Source organism: Nicotiana tabacum, chromosome 13, assembly GCF_000715075.1.
Source record: "Nicotiana tabacum cultivar K326 chromosome 13, ASM71507v2, whole genome shotgun sequence".
Classification (NCBI taxonomy): domain Eukaryota; kingdom Viridiplantae; phylum Streptophyta; class Magnoliopsida; order Solanales; family Solanaceae; genus Nicotiana; species Nicotiana tabacum.
Window position 1 is genome coordinate 65,051,633 of NC_134092.1, and position 25,710 is coordinate 65,077,342.

Below are 25,710 nucleotides of genomic sequence, written 5' to 3' on the forward strand. Positions count from 1 at the left end.
TAAGGTAGACCTTATCTCAAGGTGCCGGTTACTTTATTAATATTTTATCTTTGGACAAAATATTAATTTGTAAGTAGTATCTTGGTATAGTAATCAAACACTGACAATAAAGAACATGTTGAATAGTAAATTTTTCTTTGGGCCAATTTATTATTCACGCGCAAAACTAAATAATCATCACGTGTTATAACCATAACATGCACATGTAATTATGTTAAACATTGACCTTCCTTTTGGGCCTATCAATATTTACACAGGTTATATGCACACAACTTTTTTTATATTTTAAAATAAATAAACTTCCACAAGAGAGGTCACTTTAGACATCTAGCTTCAATATATATATATATATATATATATATATTCAAGTTTACTGTTCTTCAAAAACAAAAACATTTAAGTCTCCAAAACAAAATAAATTATGGTGGCCTTGAAATTCACCCAAAAGATGCTACCAGTATACATATATTTTAATTACTAAAAATTTCAATTTAAACAAAATCCAACCTTCATGCTTTGTCAACTCATGACCCAAAACCCACTATAGATCGTGATGGAGCCCAACGTCAATGTTAGGCAAGCCAACGGTGAACTACCAACTTAATTATGCATTTTATTATTTTTGAAATCGTAAATTTTATTAGATAAAGAAATCAACGCATTAAAATCATGGAAACTTACAATTTAAATAGAATAGATAAAAAAGTGTGTAAATGCTAAGCAAAATCATAAACAACTTCTAAAACATCCCAAAATCCGGTGTTACAAGTGCATGAGCATCTACTAAAGAGTGCAATAACAATACAATATATGTCCGGAATATAAAATAGACAGGATAAAGTAAATAAATAAGATGGAGACTCTGTGGGCTGCGGTGCGTAGCATAGAAAGCAACTCACCATAAAGTCCCCTCAGCAGTTGCGCCTACGTGCCAAGATGGCCACCAAATGAACCTGTCAGATCCTGCACATTTAGTACATAAGTGTAGTATGAGTATGTAAATTAACGCGTACCCAGTAAGTATCTAGCCTAACCCCAGAGAAGTAGTGACGAGGGGTTAACATCGACACTTACTAGTAGTCCAATCAATTAACATGATAACTCATAATAGATATGAAGCACAACAGTAGTAGTGAGATAAAAACTGTAACTAACATAATCCTCCAAAAATTTCTTTTAACGATATAAATCTCTCAAATCTCATGTGACATCTCAACAGATCTGAAATATCAAGTGCAATATCAAACGGATAAGGAATACCATATAAAATGCCTTGCCTCAATAGAAGGGGGATCTCGTGAATATCCGGACTGCTAGCGGTATAACGCTCGATTATGCCGAGGTCGTACGGTCCGATCCAGAGTGGTGTGTACACTGTCGAGGGTCGACCGGGGCGAACCAGAGATGCATCTCAATATTCTGCCGAGGCGTTCGGCCCGATCCACAGAAAAAAAAGAAACTTATAGAATTACGAGTCACGTGCTTACAACATAGGTGCAGGAGTATAAAGTAAATATGACTTTTACCGTTTATGAAATATCTCGCCAAACAACTCAAGGTGATAAAGCTAGGCCTAAAATATTCCCAAATCAATTTCAATTATAAATTCACTTAATTAAGCTAGCAAATGAGTTCAAATAATTCAAATATTATATGATAAAGTCCTAAGTCTACCCGGACTTAAACATGTTTTTAGCTACGTACAGACTTTTGTTACCCCGTGCGTACGTAGCACCCACAACTAGTAGCACATAATAATTTTAATACCTATGGGGTAGATTCCCCCTCACAAAGTTAGACAAGAGACTTACCTCGCAACGAAGTTCCATAATGGCTCTAACGCCTCTCTAATACCTCAAACCAATGCCCATCGATTCGAAACTAGTCAAACAACGTGCAAACCAATAAAAATATACTCTCATACTCATAATTAATAAATTTATAATAATTTTCAACTCCAATCAAAAAGTCAACCAAGTCAACCCTCAGGCTCACGTGCTTGGATTCCAAAGAATTTTGAAGATAAACATTACCCATAAAAACATGAACTCAAATATATAAGTTATTCCTAATTCCATGTTCAATTTTGTGTCAAAATCTAAAAATACCATTTCTAGGTTTTCTTTCAAAAATTCCATAAGTTCTATCAAATTTCTATATTAAAATCAATATATAACCGATGTATTTAACTCGAAACAAGTAGGAATAACTTACCTTATTATATATGGTGAAAACGATCTTCAAGAATCACCCCAAATCGCCCCACATGAGCTCCAAGAACTTAAAAGTGATGAAATGAGCTCAAAATTCCGAAATTAGATGTTTAATACACCTGTCATGCCTCCTTCTTCACAATCGAGGTCATTATCCATGCGATCGTGATTAACAAAAGTTCCAGCATCGTTTCTTTCATCGCGATCGCGGCCAAAACCTCGCGATCGCGATGTACAAATTTTATTTCCTCTTCACAGGCACCCTTCGATATAATGGCCATAACCTTTTATAGAAAATTACAAATTACAAACGGTTTAATTTTCGGAAACCTAGATTCAAAGGGCTACAAGTTTCATTTTTGGATTATCTCCAAATTTCTTATAAATTCCAAGATATAAGCTCCCGAAGTGAGACCACTGACAGCAGAAATTCCTTCTACGCGATCGCAAATTTTCTACCGCGATCACGGTTCACAAGGCCTGCAACAGCACTTTTCTCTTCGCGATCGCGAAGAAGGATGCACTAGATCTCAGTAACAGCAGCTCAAACATGGCGAAATGACCCGTAGGCCATCCGAAATACAACCGAGGTCCCCGGGACCTTGTCCAATCATACCAACCATTCCTAAAACATGATGCAAACTTGCTCGAAGCCTCAAATCACACCAAACAAAATCCAAACTACGAATCGACGATCAAAACCCTTCTTTCAACTTTCAAACTTTCATACTTCGCCTAACATGTCTGAATTACACTTAAACATTTCGGAATGACGCCAAACTTTACGTGCAAGTCACAAATCACGATACGAACCTATTCCAAGGCTCAATATCCCAAATGGACATCAATAAAATCAAAGTTATCTTCAAATCAATCTTATGAAATTTTAAAATCTTCAAAATGCCAACTTTCCACAATAAGCGCTGAAATACTTCCGGACCACCCGATACTCAACCCGAACATACGCCCAAGTCCAAAATCATCATACGAACCTATTGGAACCTTCAAATCCTGATTCTAAGGTCGTTTATTCAAAAGTCAAACCTTGGTCAACGCTTCCAACTTAAAGCTTCCGAATTGAGAATTTTCCATCCGAATCAACTCTGAACTTCCCGAAATTAGATTCCGACTATGCGTACAAGTCATAAAATATGAAGTGAAACTACTCAAGGCCTCAAACCGTCGAACGATGCGCTAGAGCTCAAAACGACCGGTCGGGTCGTTACATTGTCAACTCCAAATTTTATGAAATACCTCTTTTGCAGTCTCTGTCACAAGGTAGGGGTAAGGTCTGCGTACATTTTACCCTCCTCAGATCTCACTTGTGGGATTTCACTGATGTTGTTGTTGCAGTACCTCTTTTGCAGTCCGACAACTTAAATATCCAGTATGTTGGTCTTAAAGATATAGATTAATTCACATTGATCGGTGTAAATAAAATGATAATGCGTAAACTTAAGTTAAAGCAATCATACTGAACTATGGGAAAGCATTCTAGGGAGCAAGGGTTTAGGATAACTAGAAGTAAGATAGAGTATACACACTATAAGCTTAACCAACAATAAGAAGAGTAAAGTTGATATTAATTAGATAGAATTACGGTGCTTATATGTAAATTATTCAAATATTTAGACTTGATGTACTAGAAAAATAGTAATAAGGAGATGTTATACATAAAATCAGAAAGGATGATTAAAATGGAGAAGTATTATTTGATAAAAGGATTCCTATCAAAGTTACAGGTAAGCTAAATAGAACGGCAAACTGTAAGGCCAGCAATAATATATGAGATGAATGTTGGATCGCTAAAGTCTAGCATATCCGTCATATGAGTGTCTCATTAATATAGAGGCTAAAATGAATGTGTGGCCATATTGTCGTGACCCAAGCCGATGGGCCGCGAAGGCCATTCGGTACCTTACTCAATCGAGTACCAACATAACGTGTCTTTTCATATCATATTATCATAGATAACTGAGCCGAAAAGGCTGCCATGAGATAAGTAGAATACAACATGTAATACCAACTTATACATAAGACATATGGGCCTATAAGACCAAAATAACCACTCGGACACTGAACATAGGCCGACAAATCCATACAATCTTTTATGTACATGACATCAGTCTACAAGCCTCTAAGAATACATAATTATCATAAAGGTCGGGACAGAGTCCTGCCATACTAAACAATACACGTCTAAATCATACTGACCAAATAAGTAACTCCGGAGCAAATAGAGTGCACCAATATCTTCCATTGAGCTAATAGAATACTTGGAGGGCTCTCGACCTGTCTATCGGGACCTGCGGGCATGAAACGCAGCGTCCCCGGGTAAAAAGGGACGTCAGTACAAATAATGTACTGAGTATGAAAGGAATAAAAATCAGTAAATAATAGACATGAGAGAAACATGGAGTAAAAGACTCGACATGTACGTCTGCATATCTCTGTGAATTATTTTATTTTTATAATGTCATGCATATGCATATAAATGTCATACCATGCATATGTATATGTGTTCATAACATCATCAAGCCTCTGAGGGTATCCCATCATATCATTTCATCCACTATGGGCAATTCATCAACGTATATTAGCTGATCAGGTGGTGGTGCGTATATAACGCCATAACCTTTTCCCATATCCCATATACATATAATATACGCGTATATAACGCCATCTGGTCATGGATCAATGTACGTGTATAAATTCATGAAATGCATAAGAAATACGTTAATAAGACTTTCTCGAAATGTCATAAAAATAATATGCCTATCGGATAAATTTTATCAAATACATAATTTTTCGAGACCCATGAACAGAAGATATAATAGTAATTCACATGAGGAATCAAGAATATAGACACCCCTTGTATTTCTATGAATAGAGTCATTTATGAAAATTGTGCTTTTGCTCGTTTTGTTCGGGTCGTATAGATCATGCCAAAAAGAAAGAAGGGATAGCCTTAACATACCTGAGCTAATTCTCTTTTGCGAAAACACGTAACGGCGGATCGAAGTAGGGAAAAATTCGTATGAATCATTGAAATATTGCACTGTCAATTTTATATTCTTGCTAAGATGCAATCTCGTATGAATCATTGAAATATTGCACCGTCTATTGTATATTCTTGGTAAAATGCAATCTCGTATGAATGATTGAAGTAACCCACGTTACTATTATTTTGTATGATTTTGCTGGAGCAATTCACGTTGCTACGGAGATTAGACAAGACTCTCTTTGTAAATTTTTGAGATATCTTTTACCTTAGTGGGTGTAGGCCCCACTTAGGTGATGACTAATCCCCAAGACTCTCTTAATGTGCCATCTTGCTTCATGAAGTAAGAGTGATTTAGTTGCTGCCACGTTTTTGGCTATCCATTCCCAACCAATTAACCACCAACATCTTAATTAATTGTTAATCTCCCATTAAAATTAATAATTATCCGATTATCCATATAATTAGAAATTATCTCAATTTACTTAAAATATTACTCACCTTTAATACACTTTATACACCTTACTATCATGGCCATATGGTACCTTGTATGGTACTAGTCAATAAATACCGGGTATTTTAGCTCGGACCGTATTTTATCTCAAAATGTCAAACTTCGACAAAAATTTATTTTTTTCGATTTGCTTACCCTCTCATCTTCACGAATTTACTCATTACTTGTTTGAAATAGCATAATGCTTATAATCTCAAAATAATCTCATTCTCGAACTTACAATGATTAACTTACGACGAAACTTTAACGTACGAAAATGCGGGATGTAACATCTTATTTTCGAGCTTCCATCAATTTATTTATGGCGTACTTTCACGTATGAAAATATAGAGTGTAACATCATTCCCCCCTTTGAAATATTCGTCCTCGAATGTTGACTGATGTACTTATCATTCTCATAACCTGTAGCTCTTGCGAATACTTTAATACTCTTCTTTCCATTTAGGCAACTATTCTGTGAATGAATCCCAAACACCAGGGCATTCCCCCTTTAGGCCTCTTTCTCACACCACGACTCGTGGTCGGAATCATTCCAATCTTGTAATTGTTGCTATCTTTTATCATGCAGCATGTACGACTCTGACTTTGTAAGTGCGCCTATGCGACTCTTCTCTCCTTTTTCCTCCAGCTTTTAGCCAATCCCTAGGCGTCACTTTGTAAGCATATACAGAGCTTGAAAATATATCTCTTTGGGCATTTATAAGTACAATAAAGTTCTTCGCTCGATAATTTATTGAACTTACGAATATTGTTATATCTTATTTCATAGACCCGGTTATCCATTTGTATGACTTTACTGCATCTAGGTAGGTCATACTATATCATAACTCTTACTTTGATTTATCGTTACTGAGGTCTGCTACCAAACTCCAGGTCACTTTCGTTGCTTATCCCATATGTATAAATCTAAATTCTTTAATGCTTTCTCGTTACTGTTCATCTTAAGAATGACGGCCTAATCTCATCTCATACTTTGTGACTTTTGTCCATCCATTGTTGATTCACCTCAATATTGATTTACAATATACCACTGATAACTTGAAACTTCTTACGTAATACCTTGCCACTAGGGCTTACGTTGCATCGAGGAATATTTGAAGTTATTTTCCTGATCCACTTAGCGGCGATATTGTACTTCAATAACTGTATTTTATAGCATCCCAATGTGATTTACTTATGTGGGTATTTTAATCCCGTACAATTCAGGAAATCCTCTTCAAATCATTACTCAATCGAAGGCCAAATCGTCATCCTTTATCTGTCACAATTATACCCTCATTGTACTATCAGGGCGGCATTCCATCTTTTCTAAATGCCATTAGTCTTAGACTCCTTTGAGTTCATTCAGGCTATACTGAGCTTGGTATAACTTAGAGAAACCATCAGCTCGTTTTGTTTTCATGGGCTTAATCCTAAGGACCTATCCATTCTCGTCACTTTCTTACTCGCCCTTTCTTATCCGTACTCCTGACTTCCTAAAACCTTGTTACTTTACCATACTTTAGCTTGCGACCTACTACACATATTTATTTATACTACTTTCAACCTTCCTTCAACTTGCTTGCACCATAAATCTCCTTATGTTATTTTGGAACATCAAGTGAGACATCACATCATCTCTAACTCTTCTTTTCTCTCTTGACTAGGCCTCTCGATACCTAGAACCCATAGGCTGGAAGATATGCCACCAATGACATCTCTATCATTCCTGGATACTGAATCCCAGCGCTTCTAGCCCTCTATCCGAGGTATGGACTATTCACAACCTTCTGCATTTGAGTATCTCGTACGTTGTTCACCTTTACCTTACTACTTCAAAATCTTGCATCGTATCTTCTATCTCTTTTATGACCTCCCTTCCACATAGGTATAATTCACATCCATAACTTAAAGATCTATTATAATACTTGCAACTCTAGTGCATACACAACCCGGTGGGAGCTTCATACTGACTTCTTATGAGGCTAGTACTTTTTCTAACTGGCTTTATCGTAGAGCCATTATAGGATATGGCTACTGTACTATCTCTCTTGTACCTCTGATATCTAAGAGTAATCCTGTAATGTTCTCAATCACGAGGTCTATAATAATTTTTTTTGGTCCAATAATCAGATCCCTAATTTACTTTGTTGATGTAACTCTTTAGTGTCCTCCTCCTTCTGATCAGCCTTTATGTAGGCTTAAGCTATTTTCCGATCTGCGGCTCATGGTATGAGTTATTACTTTAGCCTTTCATAGACGCTATGGAATATCCGTGATACCATCATCTAACAATTCAATCCCTTGTCTATGACCTGAATTCAATTCTTTCTTTTAACTTATACCAGAGTCTTCTACAACTGTATGAGTGTCAACATACATGCTGTATGGATAATGCTCCGAAATCTTGAGTGCGTTCATAACGTAACTAACTCTGGATCATTGATCGAATAATTTCTTTTGTTCCATCTTAGCTTTCTTTAAACGTAAGCAATTACTTTTCCTGGTCTTTCTGCCCCCTTGTTGCATGCATACTTAGCTTATTTTAATTCCCATGCATGTTAGAATTTTGTGAAATTCATATGGTCTCGAATATTATTTTTGTTTTCATTTCCCGCTCATTAGCCACGCCAGGTGCCACTTCCTTATGGAGTGTATACAATGTTGTTGTGAGACTGTTGTTACAAGACCATTTCCTCTTTTGGTCACTATGCTTAGGTTGAAGCATTCTTCCTTATTTCCTCGACTAGTCTTTCGTTGTAGTATTTAGGGAGACCTTCTGGCTCTTGTAAAGTTACAAACTTATCACGTCGTATACTTGACGGAATTTTTTTTTGATGTTCTTCCCCGCCTATATTTATCCGTAGTTACTTATTTCTACGCCCTTGTGCTCATAGGGTTGCTTTTAAACTAATATTTTGACTATCTTCCCAGTGTCATTCTATTTCATTTACCTTTAACTACCCCAACTCCTATCTGAATATATCTCAAGGATCACGATGTTATATCTGCGAGACTGAATTCCCCATGTTGGGGTTCACTATGTTCGTCTTGCACAATCTGTTGATTTGTTTGTGTCCTCTTGTTTAGCCATAACTAGGCTCTTCCTGAATCAACTACTAACTACTCGTTGGCCCATTCTCATATCAATATTCCGCGTAATCTTCCTTGGGTTATTTCCTTTGTCTTAACTTACGTCTCGCACTGGTTCCTTATCTATCAATAACATCTTGGGTAGGAACCCTTACTTCCTCTCCATGACGTTGTGCTTGCATAATGTTCTGGAATCATAGCATATCTATAGGATTTGAATGAGTGTAATCTCATCCCTTTCTCATTTTTATCGCATTCTTGGTGACACTTAGTATAACTGGAACATACAGTCCCTTAAGCTTAACTTTGCTCATATTGCTTGCTTTAAGGAAGTGTCTTCCTGAATAACCATTCTCTGAATTTCTCATGAATCTTCTTCCGTTGTCCATTCTATTATCGCCGGAACATAATCTAAAATTCTCATGATGCTGACTATTATCCAATCACTCAATCCTTTACTCACGTTTAGTTTATCTTGTTCACCAGTCCATACTGATTTCTATTATTTTAGGGTCTAACTCTTTCTTCTGGTAATCACGTTAGAGTCATGAACTTATTTCTCGAAAAGAGGATATGACTTCATGGCCTATACTCTTTTGTTGTCTCAAAGCCTGTCACCTCTCGTCTTTTCCTTCACTTGATTATAGACTCAGTAATACTGTTATTTTTTTATCTACTGTTGTTATCCATGTATCATATCTTACTCATAATGGTTCATTAACTCTATTCTTATTTCCCTGCTAGCATTTCTGTCTATCACTTTATTCTGAGAACTTAAGCAAGATACTCCCTTTGCTTTTAGTTCCCCTTGCTCTATCCACAGGCTCCTCGGGTTGCCTAACATTCTTTCTCTACTACGGACGGGAGCCACACTAAGGTAATATCTATCCCTTCGAGGCTTCTAGTGCCTATCTTTTTAATACTCATATCTAGTTGTACGATTTTAGTGTGCACCATCTGGGTGTCTTACAAGGAGATGTATTAGCACATTTGCAATATCCTTCGAAAATGTCAGCTAACGCAAATAATCCATCCACTATTTTGGTCACTCTAAACCCAGCCGGATCCTAATATCCGTCCTTCTCTTATACTATTTTTGTTAGCCCCCGTAAGGCATAAATGAGATGGGTGTGGCCAATTGTACATACCTCTGTTATTGTTGAAACTTGTATCTATCTTCTGAATCTCTCATTACTTTTCACCATATGGATGGATAGATATTCTTGCCTTAAGGCTGCTTATCAAGAAGCTTACGCGTCTTAGTACCCCACATGTTCTGCTGAAGACCTTACATTTACTCATCATAAGCATCATGAAAAATCAAGTTCCTCTGACTCAACTCTTCCACAGCCACATATAACCTCTTAGCAATTGTCTTTCTGGATGTAGGTATCGTTGTATTACGAATAAAACAGAATTTAGGAGTTCGAATTCTTACAACTGAGCTCTATCATACGATCTAAAGTGAGAAGAAAGAGTGACAGTCCAAAATGCCCTGTAGACTCCTGCTTATAAGTGTGGTGCACGACACACCCATAAACAAGACTCTACTAGACACGGCTTGTAGACTCCCTAGCATAGAACTGCTCTGATACCACTTTTGTCACGACCCAAACCGATGAGTCGTGACGGCCACCCGGTACCTTACTCAACCGAGTACCAACATAACGTGTCTTTTCATATCATACTATCATAGATAACTGAGCCGAAAATGCTGCCGTGAGATAAGTAGAATATAACATGTAAAACCAACTTATACATAAGACATACGGGTCTATAAGACCAAAATAACTACTCGTACACTAAACATAGGCCGACAAGGCTATACAATCTTTTACGTATATGACATTTGTCTACAAATCTCTAAGGATACAAAATTGTCATAAAGGTCGGGATAGAGTCCTGCCATACCAAACAATACACGTCTAAATCATACTGACTAAATAAGCAACTCTGGAGCAAATGGAGCGCACCAACATCTTTCGCTGAGCTGATAGCCTACTTGGAGGGCTCTCGACTTGTCTATCGGGACCTGCGGGCATGAAACACAGCGTCTCCAGGCAAAAAGGAACATCAGTACAAATAATGTATCGAGTATGTAAGGAATGAAAATCAGTAAATAATAGACATGAGAGAAACATGGAGTAAAAGACTCGACATGTACGTCTGCATAGCTCTGTGAATCATTTTATTTTTATAATATCATGCATATGCATATAAATGCCATACTATGCATATGTATATGTGTTCATAACATCATCAAGCCTCTAAGGGCATCCCATCATATCATTTCGGCCACTGTGGACAATTCATCAACGTATACTAGCTGATCAGTTGGTGGTGCGTATATAACGCCATAACCTTTTCCCATATCTCATATACATATAATATACGCGTATATAACGCCATCTGGTCATGGGTCAATGTACATGTATAAATGCATGAAATGCATAAGAAATACGTTAATAAGATTTTCTCGGAATGTTATAAAAATAATATGCATGTCGGATAAATTTTATCAAATACGTATTTTTTCGAGACCCATGAACAGAATATATAATAATAATTCACATGGGGAATCAAGAATATAGACACCCCTAGTATTTCTATGAATAGAGTCATTTATGAAAATTGTGCATTTGTTTGTTTCGTTCGTGTCGTATAGATCATGCCAAAAGGAAAGAAGGGATAGCCTTAACATACTTGAGCCAATTCTCTTTTGCGAAAATACGTAACGGCGGATCAAAGTAGGGAAAAATCCGTATGAATCATTGAAATATTGCACTGTCAATTGTATATTCTTGCTAAGATGTAATATCGTATGAATCATTGAAAGATTGCACCGTCTATTGTATATTCTTAGTAAAATGCAATCTCGTATGAATCATTGAAGTAACCCACATTACTATTATTTTTGTATGATTTTGCTGGAGCAATTCACATTACTATGAAGATTAGACATGACTCTCTTTGTAAATTTTTGAGATATTTTTTACCTTAGTGGGTGTGGGCCCCACTTAGGTGATGACTAATCCCCAAGACTCTTTTAATGTGCCATCTTGCTTCACGAAGTAAGAGTGATTTAGTTGCTGCCACGTTTTTGGCTATCCATTCCCAACCAATTAACCACCAACATTTTAATTAATTGCTAAGCTTCCCATTAAAATCAATAATTATTCCATTATCTACATAATTAGAAATTATCTCAATTTACTTAAAATACTACTCACTTTCAATACACTTTATACACCTTACTATCATGACCATGTGGTACCTTGTATGGTACTAGTCCATAAATACGGGGTATTTTAGCTCGGATCGTATTTTAGCTCCGAGCTTCCATCAATTTATTTATGACGTACTTTCACGTACGAAAACATGGGGTGTAACACATATACAAGATAAATATGACTACATTTGGCAGAAGGTGTAAGTAGCACATACCGAGGATAAAATAAGAAAAGATTGCTTGAGATATTTGGTGACGTCCTAATCGACCTCTAAATTCACTTTTTCTCTAAGCGTGAAACCATAACGATGGAGATGTTAAAAAAGGATGAGATAAATTTAAATTAAATAAAAGAAAATCATCTCTGAAAGACTACAATCTCTTAAAATTCAAACAAACCTTGCGAAAAAATATAATAGGAACAAAAAAATTTATATACGTGATATTAGTTAATTGGGATTAAATTTGAACAATAATATTAAATTTACTTGAAGTCTTTAATGTTTGGTAGAAGTCTTGGTATATAAAGAACTAATAATGCTAGTTAAACTAATTTTTTTGAAAAAAATATTAGACTTAAATAATAATACCAATTACAACAACTATGCCTTAGTCCTAAACAAAGTTGGTGTGGGCGATATAAATTTTCACTTCTTTGTTTAAGCTCAACTCATATTATCATCATGCTAAACTAAAATAGGAGTAGTAGTAAAAATATTAAATTAACAGCCAACATAAAACTTGCTACAAGAAATATTAGACTTAAACAGTGTCACATAAATAATGAAGATTTATATAATTAGTAATTAGTTATTGTTTTAAGACATGCTTTGTTAGCAAAAGATAGGTTTTTTCTAAGGCATACTAGCCTAATAGCTCCCTAAACTTACACCGAATTTTAAAATAAAATTCCATTTTTATTTTAACACTTCTACTTGATAAAAGCACAACTAATAAACACTCTCGGTTGAGTGTGCCCCTTAATCGCTCTTACATGAATGACACGTCAATGTTTAACATTTTATTATGTGACATATGGGTCCCACTTTTGTTTTGTTTAACCTTTTATTTTCTTTTGTTTAACATATGTTTAACCCATTTTTGCCCTTTTTTCTCTTCTTCTTCACTGTCAATACCAACGGCTACCACTAAAATTATTTCACCGGACTGATCATTAGAAAAAATCCTCCGTTGGCAGGCTGGCGGATTCGATGGATGAAGGTGGTGGTTTCGTTGTTTGAAGTTTTTGGTAGTGTAAAAATGGAGAAAATGGTGATTAGCACACAGTTTTGCATATCAACAATACAATCGGCAAAATCAGATGTTTTTCTAGTATACTATTTATTAAATAGAAGTATTAAAATAAAAAAGAAAGTTTATATAACGATTTAAAATCCGGTGCAAGTTTTGGGACTATTAAACCATTTGCCTTTTTCTAATTTGATAATGATTCAATTGAAAATATTGAGTAAATCAAGAGACATCACGAAAGACTGTCAGCCCAATAATGTTAAGCCTATGTGTCACCACATGTAGATGAGCTAATGTTTGTCAAACCCACCTTGCAATCAGTCATTTCTTATGCCCCACCTCTCTTTTTCAGTCGTGTCATCCTGATTTTCTATTATTATTTTTTTGGTCACTGTATAATATTTGAAAGTTTGACATACAAAGCAGAGCAACTAATGTAATTGATTCATGCTAGATGCTCAAGTGGAGCACGAATATGCGTAATGTTTTCTCTTGTCACGTTCTCTAGTTCCTAATTGTTTATCTTTACTAACTATGAAACTATAAAAGCTGTCTTTCTCAATGACAACTCATAGAGAGGATAAAAATGCAAGAAATAGGGTTATTTCTTCTCGTTGGCAACTTGGAAAGCGCAGATGAATAATTCTGGGAGTGCAGTGACCTAGATTTAACAATTGCAACATTGGATCCTGAAAAGAAAATGTGAACATTGCAAAAAGACAGCAGGAGATTTATGAAATCCTGTTTTCCAAATTCAATATTTTATGACTAACAATAATTGGAGATAAAAAAGCCAAGTAGCAACTCTGCATTCACCTGCTACCATGATCAGCCGTGTGGTGCTATGGTTACAGGCAACATATTCCGATGAAATTCTATAGCAGAGAAACGAGGCACAGTAATAATTCTGATGCAATTCCTAAGCAGAGAAACGAGGGACAGTAATTGCAACAGATTAAAGGAGCAAAAGTTTGTTTTTCGAAAGGAAAATAATCATCCATACATTAGGAAAACCTCATGCTAACCTAAAAAACACAGGCTTTGCACAAGGCAACGTTTGTATAGTCACGACCAGACTTCTACAGTTTCTTTTATACACCCTTGTACAGTTACTTTTATCTCCTCGCCAGTGGCATCAGGTATGTTTACCATCTGAGCCTCACCTAACGGCTAACCCGACTCTAGGTATACCTCAAACTAATAATGTACAACTCATGTACTACAAACATTCTTATTTTTTAACGTGCTCCATGATAACAGGTAGAGCCAAAGCTACAACAGAACAAAGGCGAGGACACTCATCCTAGCCTCAATTAGCTGTACAGTTTCCTTCCTATGCTATCTAAGCAGAATAAGAAGCCAGATCACTGATCCTCCTCTCTGCAAACAATGCAACACCTAGTTAAAAATGCACGTCCACACTGTACAAGAGCACCACTTTGCAACCATAGCATTTATTGGCAGGCAGTCATAAACAAGTCTTACATTTACCTACAAAGTTCTGGAATTGAGGTGTCTGGGTGGGGGCGCATCTCAATCAAGAGACTAGAGTTTGGCAAAACTATAATTAGAGAAGAAAGAGATACCTAGTAAGCAAGGTGTATATATTGTTAACCTAAGTTGCTCGGACTCAGATGCGGGTGTCCGATACGGGTGCGGATTTAGAAGTCGCATCGTTCATGATTTAAATTTTAAAATTCGGGGATACGGATCCAGGTAGGGATACGGGTGTGGGGATTCGACTAAAAATAATTTAAATATCTAAAAATAGAGTTATAAAATATATCTAAATTATGAGATATTGTGTGAAAAACTTACAAGGCATTCAGAGAAGGAGAAAATATCAATTAACAGGAGAATCTGCGAAGGAGATAAAAGGAAAGGACTGGCATAGAAATTTTTATATACAAGGTACTCCATTTTCTTCGGTTTCACCCTAGCCTTTGTTTTGACTTCAGAAATCATTGTATTTATCCCGAATTTCTCCGCTGATTTTGGTCAAAATACCCAAAATGGGTTGACCAGATCCGGTACGAATCCCAAACCCACACCCACGTCGTGTCGACACGGGTGTGGCGTGGAAAGTGAAGAGTCCGAGTAACTTAGTTGTTAGCCCATCGTGATCATATTAATCAGTCTAATTATAGACAATTTTGCAGCAAAATAATAATAATAATAATAATAATAATAATTGACAGGTGAAAAGTTGGAATACTGCTAATTTCAATTTTGTTTCACAAAATTGTAAGGGATTCACTACCATATCACTTGAAATCAATAAAAACATGACTTTGTAGGTGAGAAGAGTGGAGGTAAAAGAAAGAATACCTCCAGCAGCAACTAGTTTCTCCGCACGGGCAACTATGTGCTTTCCGTAGGTATATTTCTTCAGAGCATTTAGATGAACCTTTATTCGGTTGAGAATCAGTTCAAGTTGCTGGTCATCACACGTCTCCAGCACTTTCTGTACAACATAGTTTGCGAACTGATCTTTCATCATCACCTGCACATTAAATCATTTAAAAATAAATAAAAAAGAGCACTTATGAACACCAGCGAAATATTTCCTAGTGCGTGAAGTTGAAAGACAATTGCTCATAAATACCCAAATTTTCATGAATTTAGACAAGGTGAAAGATAATGACGGGGTTTGGAGTACGAGGTGAAAGTATGTAATTTTCACCATGAATTTACAATTTAGACATCAATCCCTTTTATTAAAGAAAAAATCACATACTTAGAAACTATATACAAAGTACTATTTAATTTTTATAATTAAAGATTTATAAAATGTTGTTAAGAAGCCAAATGCTTGTGAACAATGATTATTTGTTCTCAGAAATCCATCTACAGTATAAAGCTCAATCACCTAAATAGAGCAATTACATCGAAATAGATCTTGTTTAAATTAGACAGCCAAATGGTACAGAGAACTCTAAGTAAGCTTGAGCATACCACTAAAAATGGAAGGATCTGAAAATTAACAAACCTGAAGAGGATCATTTTCATCTTCAGAGCCAAGAATCTCATTTACCAAGGTCTGGCGTTCTTCAGGAGTTCCAAAGGATAAACACTTCTCCACAACATTCGAGGCAAATTTCTGCTGGCTCATCTGAACTATCTGCCCCATCAGTTTGTTAATTATAGAAGTGCGCTCCTCTGGGTTTCCATGTTCCAATACATGCTGTTACAAAACACATCAGTACTTGAGGAGTTGTCGAACACATTGTGAGAACAAATCCCTTTACCAAACCCCTCAAAATGGGAGAGCTGATGACCTATGTCTGATTCTTATCAACGGCACAACACTGAGACACGAGAATGCATTCTACTATGGGTGCAACTAGAAACAGTTGGCACATTCGCCAATAATGAGATGCATAAATTTTAAGCCTTAAAAATTCTACACCCAATAAACATGGAATTTAAGTAAGTGTTAACAGCCATTTTAAGAGGACTTGGGGTGCCGCTGGCAAGGGGCCAAATATTCCAACCATGTAACGGGAGTTTGATGACAGTAGGATGAATGTCGCAGAGATGTGGATGCGATGTATGTTCATACAAGATAAGAAATGATCACATTCACAAGAAGGTTCAAGTAGCACACATCGAGGACTTGAGATGGTTTAGTCATGTCTGCCTCGAACTCCAAATGCACCGGTCCGTAGGTGTGAAACCATGGTAGTGAAGGTGTTAAAAGAGGACAAGCTAGACCCAAAATCACAGAGAAGGAAATTGTTTCGAAGGACCTACAATTTCTGGTGATCCATGCAGACTTAGTGAAGATAGGGCACAATGGAAGATCTACATAGGGGATACATACTAGTTGAGAATATGTTTTAGATGTTAGCACTTTTACCGTAGATCCTATGCCGGAGTAGCCATCGAGTTCGCATAAGGTACTTTGCGTTCGCGAAGTGGAGTTTCAGCAGGGCAGATTTTTTACCTTCGTGATAGTGAGGGATGTGTCGCGATCCCGATGCATATCAATGGGCAGAATATTTAAGTTGTGATTTCGGATCTTTTATCTACTTTTTCATATTTTGAGCCCTAGACTTCAAGAGTGAGAGATTTTGAGGAGCAAATTCACTACATCATTAAAGGTAAGCAATTTTCACTTGGATTTGACTTTATATCTTATTTTTCCATGGAATTCTACACCTAAAAGCATAGATTTTAAAGGAAATTTTGGGTGTTGTGTCTACAACTTAAGAGGGTGTATTTTGGGAATTTGAAGGTCGATTTGGAGTTGGTTTTAGAATCTAATCACATATTTGGACTCATTGGATTATGGGTAGTCGAGATCTACCCCTTGACTTGGGTTTTGACCGTGTAGGTACGGGTTGACTTTTGTTGACTTTTGGGGATCTGATTAAAGATTCGAACTTTATTGTCTGGAATTGATTCCTATGGCTTTGTTTGACATTATTGAGTTGTATTTGACTAGATTCGACTCATTCGGAGGTGGATTTGAGAGGAAAGGCTATTTTGGAAGACTGAAGACTACCGGGTGGAGGTACGTCTCTTAGCTAACCTTGTTAAGAGGGAAACCCCTAGGATTTGACTTGATTGCTATGTGTTTAAGGTATTCGGGGTGGTGTATATACGGAGTGGCGAGAGTATATACACTTTCCAAGTTTACATATGCCCGGGGTAGATTTTGGATACTTTATGCCTTGTTTTAATTATGTGTTCATTTGACTCATGATTTGTTTGGCTTTTATGACTACATTCACTCCCTTAGTCATGTTAAAGATCATGCCTAGGTTCATGATTATTTAGGAAGGCATGGGAACTTATTCTTGATATGTTGAATTGCTTAAATTATCCGTTGCTATATAGAAATTCCATGAGCACATATCCGTATGATTTTATCAAGTCCTTGTGCATTTTTTGTCTATAATTCTTGAGCAAATGCATATATTTTGTATATGGATACTTGATTTGGACTGTGAATTCTGGCACGAAAGGTAAGGCATCAGATGAAATACTGTTATGGCACACAGGACATAATCACCCGATATTTGATTATATGTGAGCTATTAAGCTCCTTTTTGTGCCTGGATAAGGATTCGTCCCTCTAAAGTCAAATGATTACCCATGTTACTTTGTGATGCAAGATCAAGAAGCTAAAAATCCAAGAAGTTCAAGAATCCAATCAAGATTAGGATTTCTTTTCCTTACAGATTAAGATTTCGCATTTCTTGCTTCCTAGTAATTTAATTCTTGTTTTAGTAGGATTATATTTGTAATACTAGTCAAACAAGGATTGTTAGTTGGTATCTCATTCTTACTAGAATTCTTATTCCTATTTTAGTTAGGATAGGTTTTCTTAGCTTTATTCTTATTCTAGTTTAATTAGGATTAGTTTTCCTTAACCTTATCAATTTTACTCATGGTAAGGCCTATCTAAAGGGCTTAATATGCTGAAAATAACGAGGGTGATTAGTTTTTCTAAGCTCTTGCTTCAAAAACGTGATTTACTTTTTATTTCATTGTTCTTCCTTTATTCAACGATTCTTGCAATCTTGCGGGATTGAAGAACGTGTGAGTGAGGTTTCTTTTCATCTTACATTCTTCTAACATGAGTTTGAAGAACGCTTCCACTAGTTTTGTGAAAAACTTTAGCGGGGGTGCTTTTGTTTTTCTCTCTTCTTTGTACTTGAGAGGTGCAAAACCTCAAAAGTACATCAATTTGATATCAGAGCACAGGTTCCAGGTTCGAATTCTTGACTTGCTATCTTATTCATCGTGTCACCAAACAAGAAAATAGCAAGTTCATGATCCTCTTCAATGGATCTTCAATTAAAAATTCAGAAATTAAGAACTACAGTCCTTGAACGAGACAATGAAGAAATTAAATTGCAGCTAAATAGCTTGACGGAATCAATAAAGCATCTGACTGAATTGGTTGAAGGTTTGGTGCTTCAATCACCACATAACATACCAGTGCAACTGCCACGTCTACCACTTCGTTATCCACCAATTCAACCGCATAGAGCAAGATATATTGAGCAAGTTGAAGAGGTTGAAGGTGACCAAGACATGAGAGCACCAATGCACCATGCCCAATATGATAAATATTCAGATAATCTAGGGAGTGAAGAGGACAAAACTGATGAAGACCAATATCAAAGAGACAAGGAACATGCATTGGATCCACAAGTTGAGGATTTACCACCAAAGTTTTATGATGATCCATTGGAGTATCCAGCCATGTGTGTCACTGACTTTCCGCCTTTAAGAGATGCTTAACACAATATTGACTTGATTGTTGACTTTATCATTCCAAACAAGTCGGCATATTGCGTTAATCCTAAAGTCCATAAAAATATGCATGAACAAGAAGAAGGATTACCTAGAAAGGAGTGGATAATGGAGAGTTTGAGGTATATTGGAGAAACAAGATATCTTCACCTCATAAATATATATGGCCATCGTCAAAGTGATTGTTGGTTTACAAGCATAGCAATTGATGCAGTCTCAAGAAGAGCGTTGATATCTATGTTTAATTCAAAGCTAGACATGGAGTTGGCTAAGTTTCATGTAGTTCTAACATCAATAACTTCATATTGTAAGTTGAAGTTTGAGAGTCAACATAGAAAGATTACATGGAGAAGGCTTGGTAGAAAATTGAAACTTAGAAAGTGGGATTTAGTTTGACCACGTTCTAAGTTTTCTTACAACGTGAAGAAGCTCTATGATAAACTAGCAAGATGTAATAGACTCGAGGACGAGTCTTTTTCAACCAGGGGAGAATGATGCAAGATCAAGAAAGCTAAAAATTCAAGAAGTCCAAGAATCCAATCAAGATTAGGATTTTTTTTCCTTAAAGATTAGGATTTCGTATTTCTTGCTTCCTAGTAATTTAATTCTTGTTTTAGTAGAATAATATTTGTAGTTCTAGTCAAACAAGAACTGTTAGTTGGTATCTCATTCTTACTAGAATTCTTTATCCTATTTTAGTTAGGATAGGTTTTCTTAGCCTTACTCTTATTCTAGTTTAATTAGGATTGTTTTCCTTAACCTTATCAATTTTACTCATTGTAAGGCCCATTTTAAGGGCATAATATGCTGAAAATAAAGAGGAGTGATTAGTTTTTCTAAGCTCTTGCTTCAAAAACGTGATTTACTTTTTATTTCATTGTTCTTCCTTCATTCAACTCTTCTTGCAATCTTGCGGGATTGAAGAACGTGAGTGAGGTTTCTTTTCATCTTACATTCTTCTAACGTGAGTTTGAAGAACGCTTTCGCTAGTTTTGTGAAAACCTTTAGCGGGGTGCTTTTGTTTTTCTCTCTTCTTTGTACTTGAGAGGTGCAAAACCTAAAAAGTACAAGACTTTGGGCCCTGTGAGCATGGTCGATACATAGAATTTGTATCTGGTCGACACATGGATTTTGTATCGGGTTATGGTGATACATGAATTTTGTATCGTAGTACATGGATCTTGTACCGGTTTTAAGCATGCATAAATCTCCTAGACTAATTTAGATGCATTTATTTAGATGCTAATCGTTACATGCCATCTATTTATGCTAGTTAGGAGCTTCGACTCCGTTGATTGAAGCATGCCATCTTTAAATATTATATATGAGCAGCATTATGATTATTTCTTGAATTGAAAAAGCATGCTTTATACCTTCCAACTGCTAATATCTTCGATTCTTGTTATTCATGAGATTACTTGCTATTTCAGTTCAACAACAACAACAATAAACCCAGTGTATTCCTACAAGGGGTTTGGGAAGGGTAGTGTGTACACGGACTTTACTCTTACCTTTAAGAAGGCAGAGAGGCTGTTTCAGGTAGACCCTCGGCTCAAGAAAGATAAAGGAAAGGGCAATGACAAGCAAACCTATCAAATAAACAAGCTAAAACACAAAACTAACACTAGGTAGTGCAATTAGAAAACCGAAGCGAAGGCAATAACTAGTAAGCTATTTCAGTTCAAAGCTCTGTTATTTATATGTGTTGTAAGTATCATGATGCCTATAGCCTTGCCACTACTTCTTCGAGGTTAGACTTGATCTTACTGGGTACCGATTGTGGTGTACTCATACTACGCTTCTGCACATCTAGGTGCTAGCGGAGCCTCTTGATTGAGCTTGGGTGACCGCACGAAGACTTAGGGTGAGCTGCACTCCATGGATTCATTTCGTAGTTCCCGAGTCCTTGTCCTTTTACCATTCCCTGTCTATTTTACTATTTCGGACAGCTTTGTTCATGTATTGAGATTTGTAGTAGTGGCTCGTGTACTTGTGCCACCTAGTCTTGGGGGTTGTACTCTAATGCCGAGTCTAGGCCATATTATGACTGTATATGATATTTTACTGCTTTGAGAGTATTTCTATCTTTATTTATAATATGACTCTGTTAGTTAAAGGAATTCGACTTTAATTTTGTAGATTGTGAGTTGGCTTGCTTAGCAAGTACGGCTAGGCGCCATCACGGCCAAAGGTGGGGATTTTTGGGTCGTGACAATGGTTTAGCCTTTCAGAGATTTTTTACGTTTAGAAAATATACATCACTTTTAATACTTTTTATTTGTATGTGCAGAATATTGGCATGAGATGATTCTAAATGGAGTAACGTGTTTAGTGAGGATTCATATTCCCGGCTCTAACTTGTTTAGGACGGAGGCATAGTTGTTGTGTTAAATCAATTTTCATTTATTTGGCTCAGTGGTAGACAACTGAAAAGTCCCTTAAATATAAACAATGGTGGTGTTTCAAAGGAGGTCTTCTCCGTTCCCCACAATGCGCTATCTAACAGATGAATAAATTAAACACCAACAGATGAAGTACCGATCCTTTACTAAAAAAAATAGGAACCAGTATAGAAAAGGAGATGATTGGTTTTAAGCTTTAATAGAACAGTTCACATATTCTGGTAAATTAGCATTCTCTTGACAACATCTTATTGGTAATGTGCTATGGAAGCTGAGATATGCAGCAGACCTGAACAACATAATTCCCATATTGATCTTGCGCCAGCATGCAAACAGATTGCAAAATCTCCTTCATGACAATGCTCAGTGTTTCAGGATTATGGCAGTGTTCCAAGACTCTCTGCCAAAGTAAAAATAGAAACAAAGCTCATCCCATGGACTCAGAATACCAAAATAGAATTTACATGCAATTAAGCGTTGACCTGTATGACCCGACATCCATATGGATGGGTGGACAATGTCACAACTTGATCATAAAATGTGGAAATAATGAACTGGATGGCATCCTCTGGAACGCATTCAATACACTTCTGGATAACATGATTCCCATTCTGATCTCTAACACAGCGCATAACATGACCATCAAGCTCTGTGACCATTTTGGCTTGCTGGTCCAGATCAACAACCTCTATGGCCTGAAATATTCACGACGGTACAAAAAAAGATAACCTCAAATACTAGCAGTGAAGTATCACACAGAAATGATTGACACAAAGCCTAAGTCAAACTAGACTAGTAGCTATCACCCAGAAAAAATCCTTACAGCAGCATGATGCATAGAAGATATAGGTATTTTGGATTACAAAAATGCCAATGTCCATTCTGTGAGGCACTAGGTACAGAATCCAGACCGAAGCCCAGTCAATCAATCCATAACTACATAATCAATAGTTCAATAACAATGCGATCGGAGACAGGAAACAAGGCCAGCCTATTGAAAGCCTTTTGATCCCAGTGAACCCTAAGAGTCAACTTTGCAACATGCAACACTTCATATAATAATTCAATAATTTCCTTCAGTATTACACCAAGAGGGTATCAACTTTGCAACCTTACTAAGGGTATGCCATAACTAAATATCAAAAAAAATCCATCCAACATCTATAAAAAAAGAAAGTTTTATCGTTACCACTTACCACTAAAGATACAATCTGACAGAAGACAACATGGGATTCAATGTTCCCACTAAACCCTGCTTCTACAGTTTAAACCTAAGTTACTCTGACACGGCAGCTTAGGTGTCGCACCCGTGTCGACACGACACTAGTATGGGTGTGGGTATGGGATCTGCACCGGATCTGGTCAAACAATTTTGGGTACTTTGACCACGAAGGATGGAAAAAATCGAGACGAGATACAATTTGATTCCTGAAATTAGAACCAAAACTAGGGTAAATTTGAAGAAAATAGCATACCTTATCTAGGAAATCAATCATTTACTTATCTACTGTTAGTTTACAGCATGTATTGTCCCACATTGGTAGAGTAGTAGTATGTCCTTGTGTAGTATAGATATAAATAAGGACCTCTTGTATTGTATTGTTCATCTAATATCAATAACATATTTTCTCCCGTGCCTTCTCACATGGTATCAGAGCAATTGTGAAAGACTTATCGCTGTGCATAAATTCAAGCGATTCCGGGAAAGAGAAATCAGTACTTTTTTTAAGGTTGTTTTCTATCTGCTTCATCTTTGTCAGTGTTGTGCAAAATCCAACACTACCACAAGAGTCGTCACTGTCCGGCGACCAAACCCCAGTGAAAAGCTCCGGCAGAAGCCACCTCATGCGCCACCAGAAGCTCACGCGCATGAGCTCACGCGCCGGCGCGTACGACCACTTCCGGCCATTTTTTGAAAATCTTCCTTCAGAACAGTTGGGTCGCCTGGTAATTCCGATCCTACCCCTACTGTTTTCATTTCATTCTGACAACTTTTGAGTTTTTTCCGACAGCTACAGTACTATTCCGACAGCTACAGAAGATTCCGGCAGCTACAGAATTTCAGTATTCTGTTTCTGTGTTTCCGTACTCTGTTTCAGTGGATTACAGTTGATTCTTTCTCTTATTTGGTAATAATTTGCAACAATGTCTTTGGGATTTGATGCTTTTGGGTCTAGAAACATGAGTTCTGGAAGCTCTAGTGCTATTATTACCTCGAAACCTTTAATGGGAGGTTCAAACTACTTAGCTTGGGCTTCATCTGTCGAGTTGGGGTGTAAAGGTCGAGGTGTTCAAGATCATCTAATCAAACAGTCTAGCGATGGAGATAAAAAGGCAATAGCACTTTGGGCAAAAATCGATGCTCAGTTAAGTAGTATCTTGTGGCGATCTATTGATTCCAAGTTGATGCCCTTGTTTCGTCCATTCCAGACATGTTATTTGGTTTGGGCAAAGGCACACACCTTATACACTAATGACATATCTCGCTTCTATGATGTGATATCACGGATGACAACTTAAAGAAGCAGGAATTAGATATGTCTACTTACTTGGTCAAGTACAGACAGTCATGGAGGAATTTGACAAGTTGATGTCAGTTTCTGCTAGTGTGGAAAAACAACAAGAGCAGAGACAGAAGATGTTTCTCGTTCTTACCCTCGCTGGACTTCCTAATGATCTTGATTCAGTACGCGACCAGATTTTGGCTAGTCCGACTGTCCCGACAGTTGATGAATTATTCTCTCGATTACTCCGCCTTGCTACAGCATCAAGTCCACCAGTGATCTCATCACAGATACTTGATTCCTCTGTTCTTGCATCCCAGACAATAGATGTTCGGGCATCTCAAACTATGGAGCATAGACGAGGAGGAGGTCGTTTTGGAAGATCTAGACCCAAGTGTTCTTATTGTCACAAACTTGGACACACTCGTGAAATGTGCTATTCCTTACATGGTCGTCCACCCAAAAATGCTTACATTGCTCAGACCGAGACTCCAGGTAACCAGGGATTTTCTTTATCTAAAGAAGAATATAATGAGCTCCTTCAGTATCCAGCAAGTAAGCAGACATCTCCACAAGTAGCCTCAGTTGCTGAGACTGATACTTCTGTTACTGGTAATTCTTTTGCTTGTGTTTCCCAGTCTAGCACTCTTGGCCCATGGGTCATGGACTCAGGCGCTTCTGATCACATCTCTGGTAATATATCACTTTTGTCAAATATTGTATATTCACAGTCTCTTCCCACTGTTACTTTAGCCAATGGATGTCAAACTAAGGCAAAAGGAGTTGGACAAGCTAATCCCTTGTCTTCTATCACCCTAAATTCCGTTCTTTATGTCCCTGGCTGTCCTTTTAGTCTTGCATCTGTTAGTCGTTTGACTCGTGCCCTCCATTGTGGTATATATTTTATTGACGATTCTTTTATTATGCAGTACCGCAGTACGGGACAGACAATTGGTACAGAACGTGAATCAGAAGGCCTTTACTACCTTAACTCACTCAGTCCTTCCACAACATGTCTAGTTACAGATCCTCCAGATCTAATCCATAGACGTTTAGGACATCCGAGTTTATCCAAACTTCAGAAGATGGTGCCTAGTTTATCTAGTTTGTCTACATTAGATTGTGAGTCGTGTCAACTTGGGAAACATACCCGAGCCTCCTTTTCGCTTAGTGTTGAGAGTCATGCGGAGAATGTCTTCTCCTTAGTTCATTCTGATATATGGGGTCCTAGTAGAGTCAGTCCATCCTTGGAATTTC

General features: G+C 37.0%; 1 protein-coding gene across 5 annotated transcripts in view; it reads right to left on the reverse strand.

The window, feature by feature from the left end:
* Positions 1-13,775: 13,775 nt before the first annotated feature.
* Positions 13,776-25,710, reverse strand: part of LOC107789259 (pumilio homolog 1) — a 28,798-nt gene continuing 16,863 nt past the window's right edge. For 2 of the 5 annotated variants that reach the window (XM_075228014.1, XM_075228013.1), the window contains exons 6-10: positions 22,432-22,644; positions 22,239-22,349; positions 16,270-16,464; positions 15,609-15,783; positions 13,780-13,969 (exon numbers count right to left, since the gene is read on the reverse strand). In XM_075228014.1, coding sequence (XP_075084115.1) covers positions 13,839-13,969; positions 15,609-15,783; positions 16,270-16,464; positions 22,239-22,349; positions 22,432-22,644 — 825 coding nt within the window. In that variant the 3' untranslated portion in view covers positions 13,780-13,838. Of the gene's footprint in view, positions 13,970-14,235; positions 14,661-15,608; positions 15,784-16,269; positions 16,465-22,238; positions 22,350-22,431; positions 22,645-25,710 lie in introns of those variants that run through there. The other 3 variants (XM_016611032.2, XM_016611034.2, XM_075228011.1) reach the window with 2 other exon arrangements.